General features: G+C 42.8%; 1 protein-coding gene across 1 annotated transcript in view; it reads right to left on the bottom strand.

Annotated features, from left to right (window-relative positions):
- Positions 1-22,536, bottom strand: part of ATP2C1 (ATPase secretory pathway Ca2+ transporting 1) — a 163,016-nt gene that overhangs the window by 97,431 nt on the left and 43,049 nt on the right. The window contains exons 2-7 of the mRNA XM_089652058.1: positions 16,375-16,485; positions 12,200-12,316; positions 9,219-9,308; positions 7,869-7,904; positions 2,062-2,123; positions 1,265-1,373 (exon numbers count right to left, since the gene is read on the bottom strand). Coding sequence (XP_089508184.1) covers positions 1,265-1,373; positions 2,062-2,123; positions 7,869-7,904; positions 9,219-9,308; positions 12,200-12,316; positions 16,375-16,485 — 525 coding nt within the window. The remainder of the gene's footprint in view (positions 1-1,264; positions 1,374-2,061; positions 2,124-7,868; positions 7,905-9,218; positions 9,309-12,199; positions 12,317-16,374; positions 16,486-22,536) is intronic.

Consider the following 22,536-nt stretch of genomic DNA (forward strand, 5'->3'; position numbering starts at 1 on the left):
TAATCAAACAAAGAAACAGCAATTGCATAATTTTTCTAATGCCACAGCGCACTAGGCACCAAAGGGTGCTGCGCCTGCCACACCTGGGTCCTTGAAGCCATGTCCACTGACCTCCCCAGAGCTGAGAGATTCCAGCATTTATGCCGCAGGAAAACATACTGGATTTATACTCTGGACGTATTATCTCCTGGAGGTCTGAATGAGGACCTTAAGATTCACACAATTCTATAGAATTACCATTTCCTACCACTTTTATATCTTTTGATTACAACTATATGTCCTCACAAAACAGATACAGTATCTCACAGAAGTGAGTACACCCCTCACATTTTTGTAAATATTTTATTATATCTTTTCATGTGACAACACTGAAGAAATGACACTTTGCTATAATGTAAAGTAGTGAGTGTACAGCTTGTATAACAGTGTAAATTTGCTATCCCCTCAAAATAACACAACACACAGCCATTAATGTCTCCTCAGCACAGTTCTGTGCCGTTTTTTATCCTTTTTATTTTAATTATTGTTCTTTTACTCCATTTTTTAATAGTCTCTCCCCCTTTCCCTATTCCACATCGTTTGGCCTCCGTTTTTTGGTCTTCGGGGGGCTTTCACATCCATCTCCTCAGGCCGTCCCCTCCCCACCCCTTTTACCTATTTAATCGGCTCCACCTAGTCTTTGGCATCCGTGTTGAAGAAGGAGTTTTGCGCATGCTCCGCAACACGTCACCATTCCACATCACTTCTGGTTGCGGTCTCCCGGACAGTTTGCACTCCGGCATGCGTTCCTGCGACCCCAGAACTTGCAGCGGCCATCTTGGACATCCTATCCTCAGCTCCCCCTGCAGCTGCTGGCCGGCACAGTGGGTCCTCGCACGGTGGACAGAGCCACCGCATACTGACGAATTTACTGAGCCTGTTTTTACTGCAAGTTTGTAAGTGTTTCTAACTGTCATCATTAAAGTTCATCTGGATATACTGCACATAGAAGTTCAACATACTGAACCCTCTTACTCCTACATTGTCCATTATCATAGGAATCTAAAATGTTCAGCTTCAGCCTTTCAATCAGTTTATAATCTGCTCAGCTCCAAATCCACACAGTTAAGGCATACATTTTATGTTACAGTAAATCAGTTGTTAAATCAACCCAGAGTATCTTCAAAAATGTTCTTATGTGCTATGGGTAGGTTTTGTACAAAGTACTCTCCAAAAATTAAACCTATAACCTTCCTGTAAGAAACCAAAAACAGAAAAAATATACCTCAAATAGCCGCAGATCAGCAGGAACTCTGTCTCCAACTGCCAAGCAGACAGTGTCTCCAGGCACCAATTCCCTGGCAAGGGTGTGCTCCTGTCTCCCCTCTCTTATACTAGAAAAAATAAAAATGTTTATGTTTAAATACCAAACATCTTGCTACAACCACCTAACCAGCATAGTTATAACACAACAGCATAATAATAATTCCTACAGGATTAGAGTGATGTTAAAGGCAATTTAAAAAAACAAACAAACATGTCATACTTACCTGCTCTGGGCAGTGGCTTTGCACAGAGCACCCCCGATCTTCCACTTCTCAGGGCACCTGCCTGAGATTCTAGCCCCTCCCTCCTGCCTAGTGCCCTTAGAGCGAGCAGCTTGCTATGGGGGCACCAAAGTAAGCTCGCTCACAGGCTGCAACTCTGCGTGTCTATTCACACACAGAGCCCCGGCATGGCCTCACCCCCTCTCTACTCTCACTGGCTGTCTCAGCCAATGACAGTCCCTGGAGATCCAAGGCTCTTGTGCACATCGCTGGACCGCGATGGGGCTCAGGTAACTATTAGGGAGTCTGCTGCGCACAGAAGGTTTTTTACCTTCACGCATAGAATGCATGAAAGTAAAAAATCTTGAGCCGTTACAACCACATCCAGAAAAGGCAACACATTCACTAAAATCATACACTAGAGACTAAAGCCACCTTACTGAACAAATTATGACCAAATAACTATACATTGCAATGAACATACATTCCACTGGCTTAAAATAAAAAAAAAAAGTAATAATAATAATAACCTTACCAGTGACATTCTGGTGGTACCAGTTTGCTTAGTTCTTCCAAGGACTTCTCTGACCGGTACTCCTAAATTGCAAAAGTATTAAAGTATTAGATGTATGTAAACATACATATCCAACAGTCAAACACAATGTCAGGAATTGAAGCACTGTTGGAATAATCTAGTTTTAAATATACATTAAGTCAGCTTAGTTACCGTATTTTCCGGAGTATAAAACGACTGGGCATATAAGACGACCCCCTACTTTTCCTGTTAAAATATAGGGTTTGGGCTATACTCGCCGTATAAGACTACCCCTCTTTCAACGCACACCAAATAAAAATTAAAAAATATCAGATTTGATTTCAATATGGTATTTCAGTATAGTATTCCAATGATGGGGTGCTATTCCTCCCACTGACACCAATGATTGGGTGCTATTCCTCCCACTGACACCAATGATTGGGTGCTATTCCTCCCACTGACACCAATAGGTGTGGATGAGATCCATTTCTGTAGAATGAGTTTTCAAGCTAGATATAAGGACCTTACCCATAATAAATTCATATCAGTGGGAAGTACCTCCTCTGAGATGATGCTCAAGAGGGCAATTTTGGGGTCCAATGGAACCAGAGCTGAGTAGAGTAAATTAAAAGTTTAAATATGGACGCCCAATAGTAGTGGAGCTTAGGGTAGCGCCATAACATGTGTATCAAATCCTGAGGCTGAGGAGCATCTAAGGCACTACACAGATAGAGTTCTCCCCCAAAAGTGAATGCTGAGTCAGGCGTTGTGAAGGGGAAAGAGAGACCTCCGGTACCTGAGTCCATTCCTCACCATTCAGTGATGGTATGTCCTGTTTCCAGCTATGAAGGCTGTTTACCTGGATGGTATGTCCTCCAGCAGGTGACTGGTGTGAATGTCTTTGACTAAACAATCAGAAACAGACTTCATGAGGGTGGCCTGAGGGCTCGACATCCTCTAGTGGGCCCTGTGCTCACTGCCCGGTACCATAGAGCTCGATTGGCATTTGCCATTGAACACCAGAATTGGCAAGTCCGCCACTGGCGCCCTGTGCTTTTGACAGATGAGAGCAGGTTCACCTGAGCACATGTGACAGACGTGTAAGGGTCTGAAAAAGCCGTGGAGAATATAATGCTGCCTGTAACATCATTCAGCATGACCATTTTGGTGGTGGGTCAGTGATGGTCTGGGGAGGCATATCCACGGAGGGATGCGCAGAGCTCTACAGGCCAGACAATAGCACCCTGACTGCCAATAGGTATCGAATGAAATCCTCAGACCCACTGTCAGACCATACGCTGGTGCAGTGGGTCCTGGGTTCCTCCTGGTGCACGACAATGCCCGGCCTCATGTGGCAAGAGTATGCAGGCAGTTCCTGGAGGATGAAGGAATTGATACCATTGAGTGGCCCCCACGCTCGCCTTACCTAAATAATATAGAACACCTCTAGTACATCATGTTTCGGTCCGTCCAACGCCAACCGGTTGCACCTCAGATTGTCTTAGAGCTCAGTGATGCCCTGGTCCAGATCTGGGAAGAAATACCCCAGGACACCATCCGTCTCATTAGGAGCATGCCCCGATGTTGCCAGGCATACATACAAGCACGTGGGGGCCATACAATCTACTGAGTACCATGTTGAGTTTCAGCAAAATGGACTAGCCTGTTGCATCATTTTTTCGCTTTGATTTTCGGGGTGTCTTTGAATTCAGTTCTCTGTAGGTTGATAATTTTCATTTCCATCATATGATGGGGCATCCTTACGTTTCTAACACATTATCCAGTCCATATCAGTATAGATATCCAGCATGATATTTTTTTCCCACTGAGATCTGATGTGTTTTCAGTGTTCCTTCAATTTTTTTTTTAAGCAGTGTATTTGATAAAGGAATCTGATACCAGACCTAGATGAAAGCACTTGAAATATGAGAATTTGCAATTGCACTTTAGGATTGGAGCAGCATTACTCTTTGAGATTTAAAATTATTAGGTTGTTGGGTTATCCCAATAGGACGACAGCAGCAGCAGCATTGATTTAGACACATACATGTGTGTTTACAATGTTTATTGATATTTTTCATTGATTGTAATATTATTATTTTGATTAGTTTTGGGTCACACAGGAGTAACTGAAAGTTTTTTTGCAATTGTGTATATTTTTGAAGGCGCGTAGGATTTATAGGAGTAAGTACCAAAAACATGGTGTGGTGCAATTAATTTACATATTATTTATAACTGCTCATAAACTATTGTGTAAAACTGGGTTGAAATTAATCTGTTGGGTTTTTTTTCAGGCACGCTTAACATGATTGAGAGGGCGGGGAAGACTGGGGGATGAGAGATGGCGGAACACATTTAAGTTTCATCTACTGAATCCTATAACAATAAGGCATTCTACATAAGAAGATTTCCATTTCAGGCTATTCTGCCATCACCAGTGCAATGTATAAAAACCTTAGATTCTATGTAGTAGGACTTGGAACCCAATGAGACATTATACCACACAGGTTATGGTGTCAAGGAACTAACAACTTCAAAAAGCCCTCCAACCGAATCAGTGCATGACACAGTAAAGTCTTCTTAGAACAGAAAATATTTGTATGTCTCAATCCATTATACATCTCAAAAATAACAGAGCTATTATTTTATTTTAGGAGAGTGGGTGGAACCATGAAAATATTTTTTTTATTCTCTAAACAGCAAATTGCACATAAGAACCATTATTAAGTATTGCCATTTTGGTTGTTTTTAGTGGACAACTACCTGGGGTGTCCACATGTATCCTCCTTTATTAAATAAGCCACTCAAAAAGGTTCCTAGAGGACTCTGGGAACAACGGAGATCACTACAACAGCTATGGCAAAGGGAACATCATTAAAAAAATATATAGTACTGCAACATTTGGAAGGTACTTAAATATACAGTATCTCACAGATGTGAGTACACCCCTCACATTTTTGTAAATATATTATTATATCTTTTCATGTGACAACACTGAAGAAATGACACTTTGCTACAATGTAAAGTAGTGAGTGTACAGCTTGTATAACAGTGTAAATTTGCTGTCCTCTCAAAATAGCTCAACACAGTCAATGTCTAAACCACTGGCAACAAAAGTGAGTACACTCTTAAGTGAAAATGTCCAAATAGGGCCCAAAGTGTCAATATTTTCAGTGGCCACCATCATTTTCCAGCACTGCCTGAACCCTGTTGGGCATGGAGTTCACCAGGGCTTCACAGGTTGCCACGGGAGTCCTCTTCCACTCCTCCATGATGACATCACAGAGCTGGTGGATGTTAGAGACCTTGCGCTCCTCCACCTTCCATTTGAGGATGCCCCAACTCTTTTTTTCAGATCCTTAGAGAGTTGTTTGCCATGAGGTGCAATGTTGAACTTCCAGTGACCAGTATAAAAGAGTGAGAGCGATAACACCAAATTTAACACACCTGCTCCCCATTCACACCTAAGACCTAGGGGGGGAATGGCTAATGGGACCCAATTTGGACATTTTCACTTAGGGATGTACTCACTTGTGTTGCTAGCAGTTTAGACATTAATGGCTGTGTGTTGAGTTATGTTGAGGAGGATAAATTTACACTGTATAACAGCAAGCTGTACACTCACTACTTTACATTGTAGCAAAGTGTCATTTCTTCATGAAAAGATATAATAAAATATTTACAAAAATGTGAGGGGTGTACTCACTTCTGTGGGATACTGTATATAAAATGTCAGATGTTAATGTGGATAATCACTATATTGCCAAAAGTATTGGGACGCCTGCCTTAACACGCACATGAACTTTAACGATATCAAAGTTTTAGTCCGCAGGGTTCAACATTGCATTGACCCAACCTTTTCAGCTATAACAGCTTGAGCTCTTCTGGGCACACTGTCCACAAGGTTTAGGAGTGTGTCTATGGGAATGTTTGACCATTATTCCAGAAGCGCATTTGTGAGATCAGGCACTGATGTCGGATGAGAAGGCCTGGCTCACAGTCTCCGCTCTAATTCATTCCAAAGGTGTTCCCATCGGTTTGAGATCAGGACTCTGGGGTGGAGGAACTTGTCTGGCCTGCACAAACTGGCTCATCCATGTCTTTATGGACTTTGCTTTGTGCACTGGTGCGCATCATGTTGGAACAGAAAGGGGCCATCCCCAAACTGCCCCCACAAAGTTGGGAGCATGAAATTGTCCAAAATGTCTTGGTATGCTGACGCCTTAAGAATTCCCTTTACTGGAACTAAGGGGCAAGCACAAGCCCAGAATAACAACCCCACACCATAATCCCCTCTCCACCAAACTTTACACTTGGCACATTGCAATCAAGCAAATACAGTGTCCTGACAACCGACAAACCCAGACACGTCCATTGGATTGCCACACAGAGAATCGCGATTCATCACTCCAGAGAACACGTCCACTGCCCTAGAGTGCAGTGGTGGAGTGCTTTACGCCACTGGATCCGACGCTTTGCACTGCACTTAGGGGTGTAACGCTTCGATGCAGCTGCTCGGACATGAAAACCCATTCCATGAAGCTCTCTACGCACTGTTGCTGTGCTAATCTGAAAGCCACACGAAGTTTGAAAGTCTTTAGCTATAGACTCTATAGACAGTTGGTGACTTCTACGCACTTCAGCATGCGCTGACCACGGTATGTCATTTTACATGTCCTATTACTTCATGGCTGAGTTGCTGTTGCTCCCACTTTGGATATTTATGGATTTAACTATAGTTTAATCAAACAAGCAGGCAACTGCGAAAACAGGTTGGGTTGTGAATAGCAGTACTTATGCCAATGGGTTCCGGGACAATCTAAATGTGGCACGCTTGGTCACATGACATACAGCAGTTCCTCACTGTGGGTAACTAATATCAACAGAGACCTTAAATCGGAGCAGGTCACATGATACAAACAGGAGCATGACAGGACTTGCTGTTGGCAGCCGACGAGCACGTTTCTGCTGACTTTCACAGTCCCACTCCCCTGCTAATGCCTGTATGTTACATTAAAGCTGACAATCTACAGTTTTAACATTAATCTGCTTATATAACTTGTGTTCTCGGTGGGTATGTCAACATTAGCTACCTAATCTTGTTCGCAGAAGGTTCCTTTTTTTTTTTTTTAAACTACCATTTGCTGAGATTTTCCACAGAAGGATGAAATAGTTTGGACAGATCTCATTTCTTAATAAATTCCTACAAAAAGTAAATTATATAATCATGTCTTTACCATATAACATTGGCTGCATGAGGACAACCCCACTATGCACACAGGCCATGATATTAAAGCAGAAAAAAATAAATAAAAACACCTTTTTCATACCAAAACCCTCCCCCCACCCCCTCCATGGAGTAAAATAATTGACTTGGCTTTTTTACCCTGGAAGGATAGGTTATTTATTTTTTTGGATCCAGCTTACCCCCTCACGCCTGACTTCTTCTGGGATATGCACATCACATATCCCAGGAGGTTCTGGCTTCCGGCTACCTGAACACGAAAGACAGCCAGCTTCCGATGAAGGCAGAAAAATTAAAAGAAAAAAAAGATGGCCCTGGGGACCTGGCGAGTGAAAGCCAAGTGGTAGATCATAACAGGATTTGCTGGGTGGGCGAATATGTGAATTGGGGATAAAATATAAGAATAAACCCAAACACAAACTACGCAGATACAAAGGGAAAGCAAGCTTCCTCTTTAAGTTTCCACTTACAGCAGAAGTAATTATGATAAAACCGTCATATTGCAGGCACTAAGCAAATATTTCATAGCATAAATACATAGGGGAAAAAAAAAAAACCTTACCTGAACAAAGGCAACTGTGACGACAATGAGTATTGCCTGCCAAAATACAAAACAAGGTTAAGCTATATAAACCTTTATGATTATCTGTGCCAGTGGCAGGATTAACTACCTTCACTTGAAATTCCTGTAACATGCTGGAAATGAATGAGTTCCACTTCTCTAGTGTTAGCAGATTACCACTTTAAAACCAGAAAAGAAGCAAAAACTCTATTCAACATATAAATGTATACGATTATTCATCAAATATGTCTATTCAACTACTAGTCGTTTGCCCAAAACTCTATTACAGTTACACAGGCAGCTTACTAATTTGCCTTAATTAAGCCAATAAAATGGTGCATGTTCTTCGAATCCTAGTAGTATGAGCCTTCTCTGCCGATAAGAGTTCTTTATCAGACATCAGTACCACCAGGTTCTACTCCAGGCACTTTTAGCAAGCTAGAATGTAAACCTGCACAAAGAGCACCACGAAATAATGCAAATGTAATCAAAAATATGCCATTACTTCATCACAAAAAACACAAAAATTTCTAACATTTTGTTTGTCACTTTCATGCCCGCTAACGTTGCAATAAATCACACAATGAAACTATTTGAATGTAAGAGAACAAAGTGTAAGAAAATGTTGATTCCTGAATATTCATTAGCCTGTCCAGAAATAACAGCTGAACAATTGTGAAGTGCTTTGACAAAACTGCACAGAAGTATGATTCCTTGCTTAGCTGAATAGCTAATAAATAAGCCAAGGCCAGAAAACCACAGCAGTCATTACAGCGTGCTCAGGGAGACACAAAACACTTCAGGGACAAAATGTTTTCTGCAAGTTTTCACAACAAATTGGCCATGTTCTCAAAAAAAAAAGATTGCTGAAGGCTTATAAAAGATCTGCAATTATTTAGAGAAAAGGCAAGGGTCCAATCTTTTTTAAAATCAGACAACAAAAAACACTTATCTATGATTAGCCGAGAGAAGTATGTGTGCTATCGCTGTTACTCTCACCTACTGAAAATGAGGGATGTTTGGCTGTCAAGCTCCTTCGATGGTACAAACATGTTCAGCGCCACTGACTTAAATCAACAGTGCAAAATTAGGAGTGGATTTTCCTGGATTCCTGGTCAGGGACTCAGAAAAGACTGAAGTCAAAGAGCATGAGAACCAGAAAACTAGCATTTTCAGAAGGAAAGGTAACCAAATGACAGCCCCATCTCTCAGTACCGATTTCCTACAATTCATACATCATGTCTGAGTAGATGTAGTTAATCATGCACTTCTTTTTCTATAAAAACCAACAAACTGCTAAATTACCAATGCCAATAAAACAGTATTCAGAGGATTCAAGGGATCACTTACCACGGTGATACTGACGGCATCATCAAACTGATGCATTAAAATGCTGATGACAGCAGAGGCCAGCAGGAGCATAAGAAGTGGATTTTTAAACTGGAATAAAAAAAAAAAAAAAACAGATAAATCAGCGGTGTAAAATATAGGTCAACTGAAAATATTTTTAATAGCGTCTATTGGCAGGGATGTTTAAGGAAACCTCTGGATGTTCTAATCCAGTGTTTCTCAACCTTTTTCAGTCAAGGCACCCTGTAAAATTATGGACAGTCCCAAGGCACCCTTTAAAATTATGGACAGTCCCGAGGCACCCTGTAAAATTATGGACAGTCCCGAGGCACCCTGTAAAATTATGGACAGTCCCGAGGCACCCTGTAAAATTATGGACAGTCCCGAGGCACCCTTTAAAATTATGGACAGTCCCGAGGCACCCTTTAAAATTATGGACAGTCCCGAGGCACCCTGTAAAATTATGGACAGTCCCGAGGCACCCTGTAAAATTATGGACAGTCCCGAGGCACCCTGTAAAATTATGGACAGTCCCGAGGCACCCTGTAAAATTATGGACAGTCCCGAGGCACCCCATTCTAAAATGTGAAAAACTATTCTAACAGTTTTATAGCAACATCCACACATGTAGGACACTCAGCCTTAGAGGTGATTTATTCTTCCAAAGCAAATACACTTTTGCACACTGGTACTGAGTAGTATTCCAGCATTTCTCTTCTCCCTCAGTTTTTCTCCATCACCTGGGCACTCTAGTTGAGAAAGGCTGTTCTAATAAACCAAACCCTGTGGAACAAACAGGGATCCCCAGCTTATTGGTCTAAATTTTTGTCCACATCCTCCCAGCCTGTGTGCCTCCAAATGCCTATGAGGTGTTCTTTTTTTTTTTTTTTTTTTTGTAGTTTGTGACCAAGCAGAAGGTGTAGAGGAAGAGGAAGGCCACAAACACAGCCAAAAAGTGGTGGTTGTTACTTACAGCATTACAGAAAGTAGGTACCTGGGAGTCCCTTAAAATCTATTATTGCTGTTTGAGTTTCTGAAACTGGGAGGGCTGCTAATAAGACAAATTCTAACACCAGCCTTAATCACATGCACTTCACAATATATATGATTGGTAGGAAAAACATGGCTCCACAAACAATCACACATATGGCTGACATTGTTTTAAGATTAAATATCCAGAGTATTCATTCAAAGGCTGGATGTATTTCTTTAAAAATCACTTCAAAAGCGCAATATGTACCGTGTTTCCTCCAAAAATAAGACACGGTCTTAAATTTTTTTTGACTCTAAAGAAAGAAGACCTACCCCAAAAATAAGACGTAGTGTGTTTTTTTTTTTTATGTACAGGTGTGGATGGGGGGTGCAGAGGTGAGCTGCAGGCAGTTGTGGATGAGGGTTACTATAGAGAGGACCGGCTGATGACAGCTGTGAGCTGCAGTCAGGTGTTGCAGAGGTGAACTGACAGGTAGGTTTCAGACGGTGCAGAGATGAGCCACAGAAAGGGTGCAGGGGTGAGTTGCAAACAGGGGATGCAAAGGCAAGCTGTGGCCGCGGGGTGTAGAGGTGGGTTGCAACTCACTTCCCCTCCGCATCCCTCCACCTATGCACCCTGTCTGCAATTCACCTGTCAATTCACCTCTGCAACACCTGACTGCAACTCACGTTTGCACATCCACCCCTCCCTCTTCACCACCTTCATATGGTTAGCTAGCTTTGCAAAACACAGCTGCCAGCAGATGGACCTTCTCTATAGTAACTCTCATTTCGGGTCCTATCTTCCCACACAATGCACCAAGCGCACTCACTCACCGGTCTGCCTCTTCCGCACTGGCCGGCGATCACCCCTGGGGCATTGGCTTCCATGCATTAGTCTACAGGATGAGATGCCCCGCCCCTAAACACACTGCGTCCGCTGATATATGTTCCTTCCCTGTCCCACAGTGAGTACAGAGGTAGGGAGGTTCTGTGGGAGCGGCTGGTGCTGTCACTTACAAGAGGGACTGTCATTTGCAAACACAAAACCCGCTCTTCTGTGTTTATAAGAGACAGTAGAAATTGGTGTGCACAGGGCCAGTGCCGTTGGTGGAAGAACCGCGTTCTGCCACATTCTGGCTGAAAAAATGCTCTGATCACAACTAGGTCTTATTTTCAGGGTAGGTCTTATACTTAAGCAATTCCCAAAAATAGTACTAGGTCTTATTTTCAAGGTAGGTCTTATTTTTGGAGAAACAAGTTAGCTTTGAAGAACATTGCAGCTTCGAAGTGGTTTACCAGGGTTACAGATGAAGGTATCAGCCATAACCCTGGTATTTTGTTTTTCAGCCAGCGAGTCTCTTTCTTATAAAAAAAAAAAAAATGATCCGAGCGGTTGATAAGCTGCTGGACCACTTTAAGAAGGCACAGGAGGGGTCCACAGTTGCTTGCCAGTGTTTCTCTGGCTTACCACTCTTACCGGTGAGCCTGGGAAACGATCTGGCGGTTTGAGATGCTGGCCATAGAGGTGAGGAGAGACCAGATAGTCTCTGATCACTTCTATGATATAGGAGGACCAGAGCAACATCATGACGTCACTTCCGGTCTAGGGCGGAAGTAAACTTTTTTTTTTTTTTTTTTTTTAAAGCATGAGATCAGTAGGGGTTTTTTTTTATCTTTTGCTTTTTAAAGTAGAGGAGTGATCTGGGGTAGTATAGACCCCAGATCTCTCCATATAGCGTTCCTTTCATCCATTATTTCTATTACATAGGATGTTTACATTTACAAAAATTAAAAAAAAACAAAATTAAAAAAAGGGACAGTGTAAAAATAAAAATAAAATAAAAAAATGAAAGTGCCCCCATCCCTCCTTGCTAGCACGCAGAAATGGAATACCCAAGTTGCACAAGCGTATGAAAACTATGTTAGCACTACAAATGTGAGGTATAGCAGCAGGAGAAGCACCCTGCAGTTCAGGTAAGTGATGTTTCATATTACACTCTGAATACCTGTGCAATGTATTTCTTCCACAAAGGTTCATCTTCACCGATATCAAATTCATTCCATCCATGGGAGGCTCGCCTGTGACACACTTCAGCATTGTTTAAACCATTCTGAAGATCAGCCTGCAAAGTAAAACCTTATATAAAACCTGAATCTTTTAAATTACCTAGTGTGTAATTCTAATTTAAAAAAGGTAACATCAAAGAAGAAAATTATGCAAGCCTGTTAAGGTTGTCGAAATTCAAATTCTCTCAAATCCAGAATTTATTCAAAATGTATGTCAAGCCAGAACTTTTAGAGTTTAAAAGAGTAAGGAAGGCTTAGAACCCCTGTCAGGTTGTTACTTCATTGCAGGGCAGGAAGTGAGATTTCCCTTCACTTCCTGTCCTGCTGACAATGTATTACTAGACGGCAAGTGGAATTACTCCTCCAACAGCAACACAGACAGAAATAAAACAGATTTTATTCAGTGGAGTAGGAAGGAGACCAGAACTCATGACAGATATTTTTTTCCTATTTTGTGTCCCTGTTGCAGATTTTCTCAGTTCCGGTCTTGTCATTTGAACATGAAATGACAGTAAGCCCTGGTTCAAACTGAATGTGACTTTAAAATCACACTACTTCAACTGAAGTAGCACAATTTCAAAGCCGCTGGTTACTGCGATTTCATGTGTGGCTTGCATGACATCTGTGCGGCTTCATGCACAGATGTCTATGCAAGTTGCACATGAAATTGCCAAAAGCAGTGCAGGAATTTTTTTTAAAATCGGCGCCGCACCGCAAAGTGGGAGCCACACTGATTTCACCGGTTCCCAGAGATAATCCCGCAAAGAGAAATGTGCGATAAGAAACCAATGATGGAACTACAGTACTATAGCCTTCCTGAAGTATTTTCCTTTACTATCACAGACTATCAGGATAAGGAAGCCCTAGCTACCACAAATTACCACAGAAACATACATTAAAAGAACGGCTTCATTTTCCATCCCAAAAACATTAAAATCTAATCTAAAAGGAAAAATCCTCCCTGTGTATCCACCTCCCTTTCTCAATATTGCAATGCATTATTGGCTTCAGAAAGTGTTTTAAGTGAAGGTGCCTAAAAGGTAACACACTCTGTAGTTCCTACAAATAGCTGTGTTGGTGTTCAGACCCATTCCTATTTCCAAGTGAAGCCTCTTAAAATTTAGGCCCAGGAGGCTATACAGCAGACATTAGGTGCTACCCAAGCTCAGGTTAAAGGTGACACTAAACTTTGGTTGAAGTCTATTCCAGTATGTATTTTTAAAGTGGTTCTAAAGTCTAAAATGTCCCACAAAATTGTTACCCCACCTCCCATCCCTAACACAGATCCAACAATCCCTGCTCTTCCGTTTTCCTTGTCTCAAAGGAGACACTGAGGGCAACGGGAGCCATAGGCTCCTACTGTCAAAGGCCTGTGAGGAGGGGGCAGTGTGTGTCTATGGACGTAGACAGCCTGGCAGCTCACACGCACGGCACCCCCATAGCACACGGCTTGCTAAGGGAGCACCCAGAGGAAGAAGGAGCAGCAGCAACTGCGTAATGCTATCAGGTCAATATGGACCAAAATCTGAGGAATGTTTCAAACACATTGTGAATCTATGCTACAAAGAATTAAGGCAGGTTTGAAGGCAAAAGGGGGTACAACCCAGTACAAGCAAGGTGTACCTAATAAAGTGGCTGGTGAGTGTAAATTGACTATTTTCAGAGAATGAGGGTATCATTTAGTGTCACTTTAAGCCCCCACCTCTCCTGGTACCAAGCCCTGACCTATGTCCTTGCCAACTGAGGCTTTGGCATTTGACAAATAACAGATGACAAGGCTTAGCCCACGAGGGGCTTAAAGTAGAACTTTACTCTCTCAATCAACATTAGCTATTTTTAATCCTTATGCTGCTAGCCCTACTAAATAGATAGAAAGGTGTTTTATATTCAAGAGGTTATATATTTAAACTTTTATTTTCAGTTACTTCCTGGTTCCTGGACTAGGCCAAAATTATGCTATATATTCAAGGAGTCATTCTTTCTCCTTTCATCTGGGAGGAGGGGAGGAGGCATTTTCTAAGCTTAGCACACCTTCCCGTCTAAGGGCAGATGGATTCCAGGAAGTAAATGAGACACAAATCATTTGCCCTTACTCAAGATAGAAATGCTACAGGGTTGTTTTTCAATGTGATTTCTTTTAATATTAAAAATGAATTAAATGATGTTTCCGGTTTGTGGTGCTCAGATACAGTTAAGTTCTGCCGTAATCATAGCTTAGAGAGAATTTGAGCCCCTGTGATCAGCCAAGGCCAAAAATTCAAGCTCTCAACATTAATTATTTTAAAGGATCAACACAAGTACTAGTGGGCAGGACAAGACCCCCAGTTTTGTACTCTTGTTACCTGAACTTTCTGGCCAGATAAGCTTCCCTTTAAGCCTTTAAAATTATCTTAGGAAACAAAACAGGTATGATAATTGCAGTTGAATTCTAAATATATGATTCATTAACTTAAAGAGTTCTTTCCACCAAATAAATATATCTATGCAGTATTTGTATTACAAAAATACAAATACTGCTGTAGCCACACTTTGATTGTCCCCTTATAGCGGTATTAAACCCCGAAACTAAAAATGTAATATATTGCAGCTTATTAATTATTAGATATGATGTCTGCATTGTTTTTTGGGTGTTTTTTAAAGGCTTTTTTTCCCCCTCTATTTTTACCTAGTGATCTTGCCATTAACACACCTATATTAGTGAGACGCCACCAGGGGCGGACTGACCATTCGAGCGCTCTGGCAGTGCCCGAGGGCCTGGGGTCAGTAGGGGGCCCCAAGAAATGTCCCTGGTACCTTTTTTATAGACTTTTTTGAGTGTGGGCAAGGACACAGGGGCCCCATGATCCTCTACTGCCCGGGGGCCCCATGAGTTGTCAGTCCGCCCCTGGAGGCCACTCTGAATGAAGGACAGCAGCAGCATTGTTAATCTGGGCAGAGGGGAGTATTAGATGTGCTAGAAGATTTAAACACAATAACAAATTGAAGCCAAACTCCAGCAACGTTTTATGTTCCTTTTGGGACAAACGGGTTTTACATAAGTAAATAACAGATGATCATCGTAAGCACATCTGTCATTGTTGAATGATTTGTCTCATCCCTGTAACCGCTACATCTGCAAGAGAGCTTGTTCTTTTGAAAGAAGACAGACTTAGTGGCAGGGTCAACAGATGAAAAAAAAGAAAGGAAGCCTAAAAACAGAAAACTAATGCAGCCATCACATCTAAAAATTGATAAACTGCAATACAATTCCAGGAAGTAATTGCTACATTAATGATCTGCCCTTACTGAAGATAGCCACAACCAGAAATGCTAGGGGGTGTTTTTCTAAGTGATTTTTAAGCAACATAAAGCATACAGACATGGATGGATGGGTGAGTTTGCTTTGAATATTAAAAATGAATTAAGTAGTGCTTTTGGTTTGTGGTGCTCAGATACAGTGTAATTCCACCTTAATTGCCCTGTAACTATTTTTCATTAAATCATTTTTCTGTGTTTGTCTGCCTCCTTGTAACATCCTCTGTAAGCTCCGGAATCTCTGCCTTTCCCCCTCTCACTTCAGTGTGTTTGGAATGGGTAGTGCACAGTAGTTGTGGTGCACTATAAACACTACTAATCTCAAAGTCCCCGGTCCATCCCAAGGGTGAGCAACAAGAGAGGGTGTCTATGTTCCTACATTCAGTGGGACCAAAGAGAATGAAAATAGCCTTCCTCTAAGAGGAAACTGGATGACAGCAAAAAAAATGTAAACTACATACTTGAATGGAATTTTAGTTATTTTTCATCAGACTTTAAGGTCGCATTGAGTCTATTTATGTGACCTATTAATATTCCAGGTAGTCTACATCATACAGATAACTTCAATAAAGATGGCAAACAGAGAAGAATAGTTGGACAAATGCCAAACTAAACACAGTATATCATGTCATACAGTTTCTGCATGATTCTTAACATATTAAAGCAACTTTTTTGGAAGAAGGTTTTAGAAACAGAAGTATAAAGTCACCTCTTTTGCAGGGTAATTATTTTTTTAATACATTTGTAACTCCGTGACAGAGCCACATTGATTTTCTAAAGAAGCAAAAAATCTGGAAACTATCCTAAAACAAAATCCCACCTTTAGTTTCCAAGCGACTTCACTGACTGGTAGTTCACTCGCTTTTTTCGAAGACAATACAGGAATCATTGTATCATTTTCAGGGTTCGAGGATTCATGAAATTTTGAAGCCTGCAAGAAAATAAATATTGTAGTAGTTGTCAGCATATCGGTAAATAAAATTTTAAGCGAACTTCAAAATAACAAATTATTATTATACAGTATTTTTATAAAGCCCCAACAGTTCGCTCAGCGCTGTACATTACAAAGGGGGGCAGAACATGCGACAGAACAATAACAATACAATAATACACGAGGGGTTCGAGGGCCCTGCTCTTTCGAGCTTACAATCTAGGAGGGAGGGGATAGTGGTACAGGAGGAGATAGCTGTGGGGGATGGAGTGGTAGGAAGAGTGCAGGAGCTCGGCAATTAGCAGGGGGTGGGGTAGGCTTCCCTGAAGAGGTGGGTTTCCTAAAGGAGAAGAGAGTAGGTGATAGTCTGATGGGTTGGGGTAGGGAGTTCCAGAGGATGGGTGACACCCTGGAGAAATCCTGGGGGCGGGCATGGGAGGAAGAGACCAGGGAACTAGAGAGAAGAAGGTCTTGTGAGGAGCGGAGTGTGCGTGTTGGGTGGTACTTGGATATTAGGTCGGTGATGTAATTTGGTGCAGTATGGTGGACAGCTTTGTACGTCAGTGTTAGGATTTTGAATGTGATCCGTCGGAAGCCAGTGGAGGGATTGGCAGAGGGGGGTGGCGGAGACGGAGTGGTTGGTAAGGTGAATGAGTCTGGTTGCTGTATTCAGGATCGACTGAAGCGGGGATAGCCTGTGGCGAGGCAGGCCAGTGAGGAGGGAGTTGCAGTAGTCGAGTCGTGATATGATGAGGGAGTGGATGAGCTGTTTAGTGGTTTCTGGGGTTAGGAACGTGCGGATTTTGGCGATGTTGCGGAGGTGGAGTCTGCATGAGTTAGGTAGTGATTGGTAGTGACTGGAAGGATAGGTTGGAGTCCAGAATGACATCAAGTACTCTGGCTTGCGGGGCAGGCCTGATAGTAGCATTGTTGGACGTGATGGAGAAGCCAATGGGGGGTGGTGTGCGGGCTGGGGGGGAAGACCAACTAAAACAAGCAAAAAGGAAAAAATAAATAAAATTGGTAGATAAAACCTCAATCAATATAATAAAGGATAGTGTTAAGCAATATAGCTTACACTGGGCAACCTAACATTTTAACATCATGTTACATTCACTCCCTTCAAGCCATAACATTATTGGCTAGAATAAAGCCAGCCATAGATGGATCAAATATCAGCCAGGACCAGACGAGATTCAATCCATCTATGGACAGGCTGGTTGTACTGAAGTCGATTTATCAATTTACTTCAGTACAAGCAGCCTGTCATATTTGTTTCATGAGATCGCTGCTGGCAGCTATTGCCCCCCAGCAGTGATCGTTGTGTTATGCTGGCAGGATAGGCTCCCACCAAGATCCCAGCTGGCAGAACACAAGAGCGTCGCGGGAGGAACATCAACACTGACAGGAAATTGAGCAAGATTCTCTCTTTCCACCTATGATGGAAGGAAAAAAATTGCATAATCTATGGGCTGTTTAAGGCCTCATTTACATAGCATTTACGTGCTTGAGTATTCCAGGCTGAGCTATCGCAACTATCTGTCTCCATTTGTGAATTTACCAGAATATTCTGGATTTGTGCTGCAAATGCTGAATTTGTGCTGCATAAATGCTGTGTGAATGAAGCCTAAAACCTTAAAATACTTAATAGTAAAAATCCTCTCACTACTGTGTAGTAAATACTATCACAAGAATGATTACATTAAAAAACAAGTGACGCTTCAAAATTAAAAAAAAAAAAAGAGAAGTGGCTATAAAAGGCATTTACAGATCATTCACAAAGTACAATGCCAACAAATTTTCTATTATTCTTATCTAGGCAGATCTAAATATTAAGGGCTGCGTGTACACGTCTGCTTTTCAGAAAAGCACTTTGAACTCAGAAAATAATAAACCACACATGAAGCAACAAATGTTTCTCTGGACTGCACACCAATATAGTGAATTACAAATCAAATAATCACAAAATGGCTTCAGAAATCCATCATAAAAGCCCTCTATAAAACAAACACAATTCAATGGGTTTCAAATACGTGCACTCTCTGGTGACTGAGGCTGTTTCAGTGTCTCTAGAAAACATTACAGCGATTGTAAAAATTTTTTGTTTTTTTTTTAAATAACAAACATGTAATACATACCTGTTCTGTACAATGGTTTTGCAGAGAGCAGCCTGGATCTTCCTGTTTTGGGGTCCCCTTGGTGCTCCCGGCTCCTCCTCTACTCTGTTTGCCACCATAGTAAGCCACTTCCTATGGTGGCAGAGATGCAAGCTTCATCATGAGCCACGTTCTGTGTGTCTACTGACACACACAGTACACCCCCCCCAACTGGATTTGATTGACAGCAGCAGGGGCGAAGGGAGAGAGCAGTGCCTCTGCTCTCAGACAGTGCTGGATATTGAGATAGGGCTCTGATAAGCATTTGGAAGGGAGTGACAACAGAAGGTCTTTTTTACCTTAATGCAGAGAATGTCTAAATCTTTACAACCACTTTAACCACTTCTTGACCATGCTATAACTAAATGACAGCTACAGCATGGTCGTTCAGTTCTGGGAGGGCGTCATATGGGAGCGGCGTGCACACTGCGCTCTCTGATCGCTACAGCTGATCACATGACACAGTAAAGGGCCAATCACAGCGGCCTTTTACCACGTGATCAGCTGTGTCCAATCACAGCTGATCACCATGTAATTAAACTTGCCAGATATTGGCAGTACTTTCCTCCCGCTGTCACAGCATGCCGATAACTGACAACTGTGAAAGGATTAATCTACACCAGGGGTCCTCAAACTACGGCCCGTGGGCCACATGCGGCCCGCCGAGCACATTCATCCAGCCCGCCAGCAAGGGACACTAAGTACAGGGGCGGGCAGGAGGCTGCTGTCTCTTACCTGGCTCCAGTCCCACGACGATCCAGACCAGGATGAGCTGCTCCTTCACTCCGGCCGCTCCCTCACTCGATGTCTGCGCTGCCGCTCGGCTCTGCCTCCTCACCGATGATTGGGCGCCAGTACTGTAGCTCAGGAAAGGCACACAGGCGGCCAATCACCGGCGAGGAGGCGGAGCCTCGCGAAAATCAAGGGAGGGAGAGGCCGGAGTGAAGGAAGGAGGACAGTTGACCGCCCGGTAACTGTGCCGTGCAGATGGTACTGCTGCAATCAGGTATGTTGGCTGCAGCAGCACCATGCTGGAACAGGGGTCGGCTAGTTAAGTGTCATTGCTGTCAGTGGGAGGAATAGTGCCCCATCATTGGTGTCACTGATAATAATGATGGGGCATTATTCCTCCCACTGACACCAACGATGAGGCACTATTCCTCCCCCCACTGACACCAACGATGGGGCACTATTCCTCCCCCTACTGACACCAACGATGGGGCACTATTCCACCCCCCCGGCACCAATGACGTACTATTCTTCCCACTGACACCAATGATGGGACACTATTCCTCCCACTGACACCAATGATGGGACACTATTCCTCCCACTGACACCAATGATGGGGCACTATTCCTCCCAATGACACCAATGATGAGGCACGATTCCTCCCACTGATACCAATGATGAGGCACTATTCCTCCCACTGACACCAATGATGGGGCACTATTTCTCCCACTAATACCAATGATGGGGCACTATTCCTCCCACTGACACCAATGATAGTGACACTATTCTTCCCACTGTCACCAATGATGGGGCACTATTTCTCCCACTGATACCAATGATAGTGGCACTATTCCTCCCACTGACACCAATGATAGTGGCACTATTCCTCCCACTGACACCAATGATGGGGCACTATTTCTCCCACTAATACCAATGATGGGGCACTATTCCTCCCACTGACACCAATGATAGTGGCACTATTCTTCCCACTGACACCAATGATGGGGCACTATTCCTCCCAGTGACACCAATGATAGTGGCACTATTCCTCCCACTGACACCAATGATAGTGGCACTATTCCTCCCACTGACACCAATGATGGGACACTATTCCTCCCACTGACACCAATGATGGGACACTATTCCTCCCACTGACACCAATGATGGGACACTATTCCTCCCACTGACACCAATGATGGGACACTATTCCTCCCACTGACACCAATGATGGGACACTATTCCTCCCACTGACACCAATGATGAGACACGATTCCTCCCACTGACACCAATGATGGGACACTATTCCTCCCACTGACACCAATGATGGGACACTATTCCTCCCACTGACACCAATGATGAGACACGATTCCTCCCACTGACACCAATGATGGGACACTATTTCACTCCATAAGACACACTTGGGGGGAAATGTCTGTGCGTCTTATAGAGCGGCCGGCCCAGTATTCCCACCGCCATTGTATGTCCGCAGTCTCTGAACAAATGCGGACACAGTACAGGAGATGACCATAGTTTTTTTTTTTTTAAAAAACTATAGTCCGGCACTCCAACGGTCTGAGGGACAGTGAACTGGCCCCCTGTTTAAAAAGTTTGAGGACCCCTGATCTACACTGATAATCAGGGCCGTGATGATCAGTGCAGCCCCAAAAGTGCCCAACAGTGCTGCATATAAATGCAGCCTCATCAGTACCTCCTCATCAATGTCCACCAGTGCTGCCTCATCAGTGCCTATCAGTGCTGCTTATCAGTGCAGCCTCATCAATGCACATCAGTGAAGGAGAAAAATTACCTGTTTGCAAAATTTTATGATCGAAACAAAAACTTTTCAAAATTTTGTTTATAGTGCAAAACATATAAAAAACCAGTGGTGATTAAATATCACCAAAAGAAAGCTCTATTTGTGTGGGAAAAATTCTAAAAAGTTAATATGGGTACAGTGTTTCATGACCCTGCAATTGTCATTCAAAGTGAGACAGTTCTGAAAGCTGAAAATTGGACTGGGCAGGAAGGGGGTATAAGTGCCCAGTAGGCAAGTGGTTAATCTGTTCTGTGAACAAAGATTCCATACACAATACAGAGTTTCCTGCAAACCGGTCATAAATTGGTATTTATAAAAATATTCATCTCCATTTCATAGTAATAAGAGTGCAGCCTTACCTGCCTGGGGCAGGTATGTGTCCCTTTACTTGCTTGTGTTCTCTTCCCACCAGAAATGTGAGCCCAATCTATTGCCCTAAGGAGGATATTGATCCTGCCTGAGCTTAGGTAAAACCTGCAATTGACACTGTCTGAGCTGCTGGATGTGGCTTAACCTAACAAATTAAAAGTCTTTGCTTTATTTTCGTTTGGTCCTAAAATCCTAACAATTTTTTTGAGGGTCTCTCATCAACATAGAGCTTGCACACACAATTCTTAATTACCTTCTGCATGTTGCTATACACTTCTGGCAAAAGTCTGCATAAAACATGAATTCTTGGCTCACATATATTAGAATACACGTCCAGCTTACAAACTACAATAGAAATTAGTGATTCCACTCTGGCTAGTCCCAATAGTGATTCCTCTCTGGCTAGTCCCAATAGTGATTCCACTCTGGCTAGTCCCAATAGTGATTCCTCTCTGGCTAGTCCCAATAGTGATTCCACTCTGGCTAGTCCCAATAGTGATTCCACTCTGGCTAGTCCCAATAGTGATTCCACTCTGGCTAGTCCCAATAGTGATTCCACTCTGGCTAGTCCCAATAGTGATTCCACTCTGGCTAGTCCCAATAGTGATTCCACTCTGGCTAGTCCCAATAGTGATTCCACTCTGGCTAGTCCCAATAGTGATTCCACTCTGGCTAGTCCCAATAGTGATTCCACTCTGGCTAGTCCCAATAGTGATTCCACTCTGGCTAGTCCCAATAGTGATTCCACTCTGGCTAGTCCCAATAGTGATTCCACTCTGGCTAGTCCCAATAGTGATTCCACTCTGGCTAGTCCCAATAGTGATTCCACTCTGGCTAGTCCCAATAGTGATTCCACTCTGGCTAGTCCCAATAGTGATTCCACTCTGGCTAGTCCCAATAGTGATTCCACTCTGGCTAGTCCCAATAGTGATTCCACTCTGGCTAGTCCCAATAGTGATTCCACTCTGGCTAGTCCCAATA

Source organism: Staurois parvus, unplaced genomic scaffold (genome assembly GCF_062004578.1).
Source record: "Staurois parvus isolate SC_StPar_1 unplaced genomic scaffold, SC_StPar_1.0 ptg000670l, whole genome shotgun sequence".
In the NCBI taxonomy this organism is placed as follows: Eukaryota; Metazoa; Chordata; class Amphibia; order Anura; family Ranidae; genus Staurois; species Staurois parvus.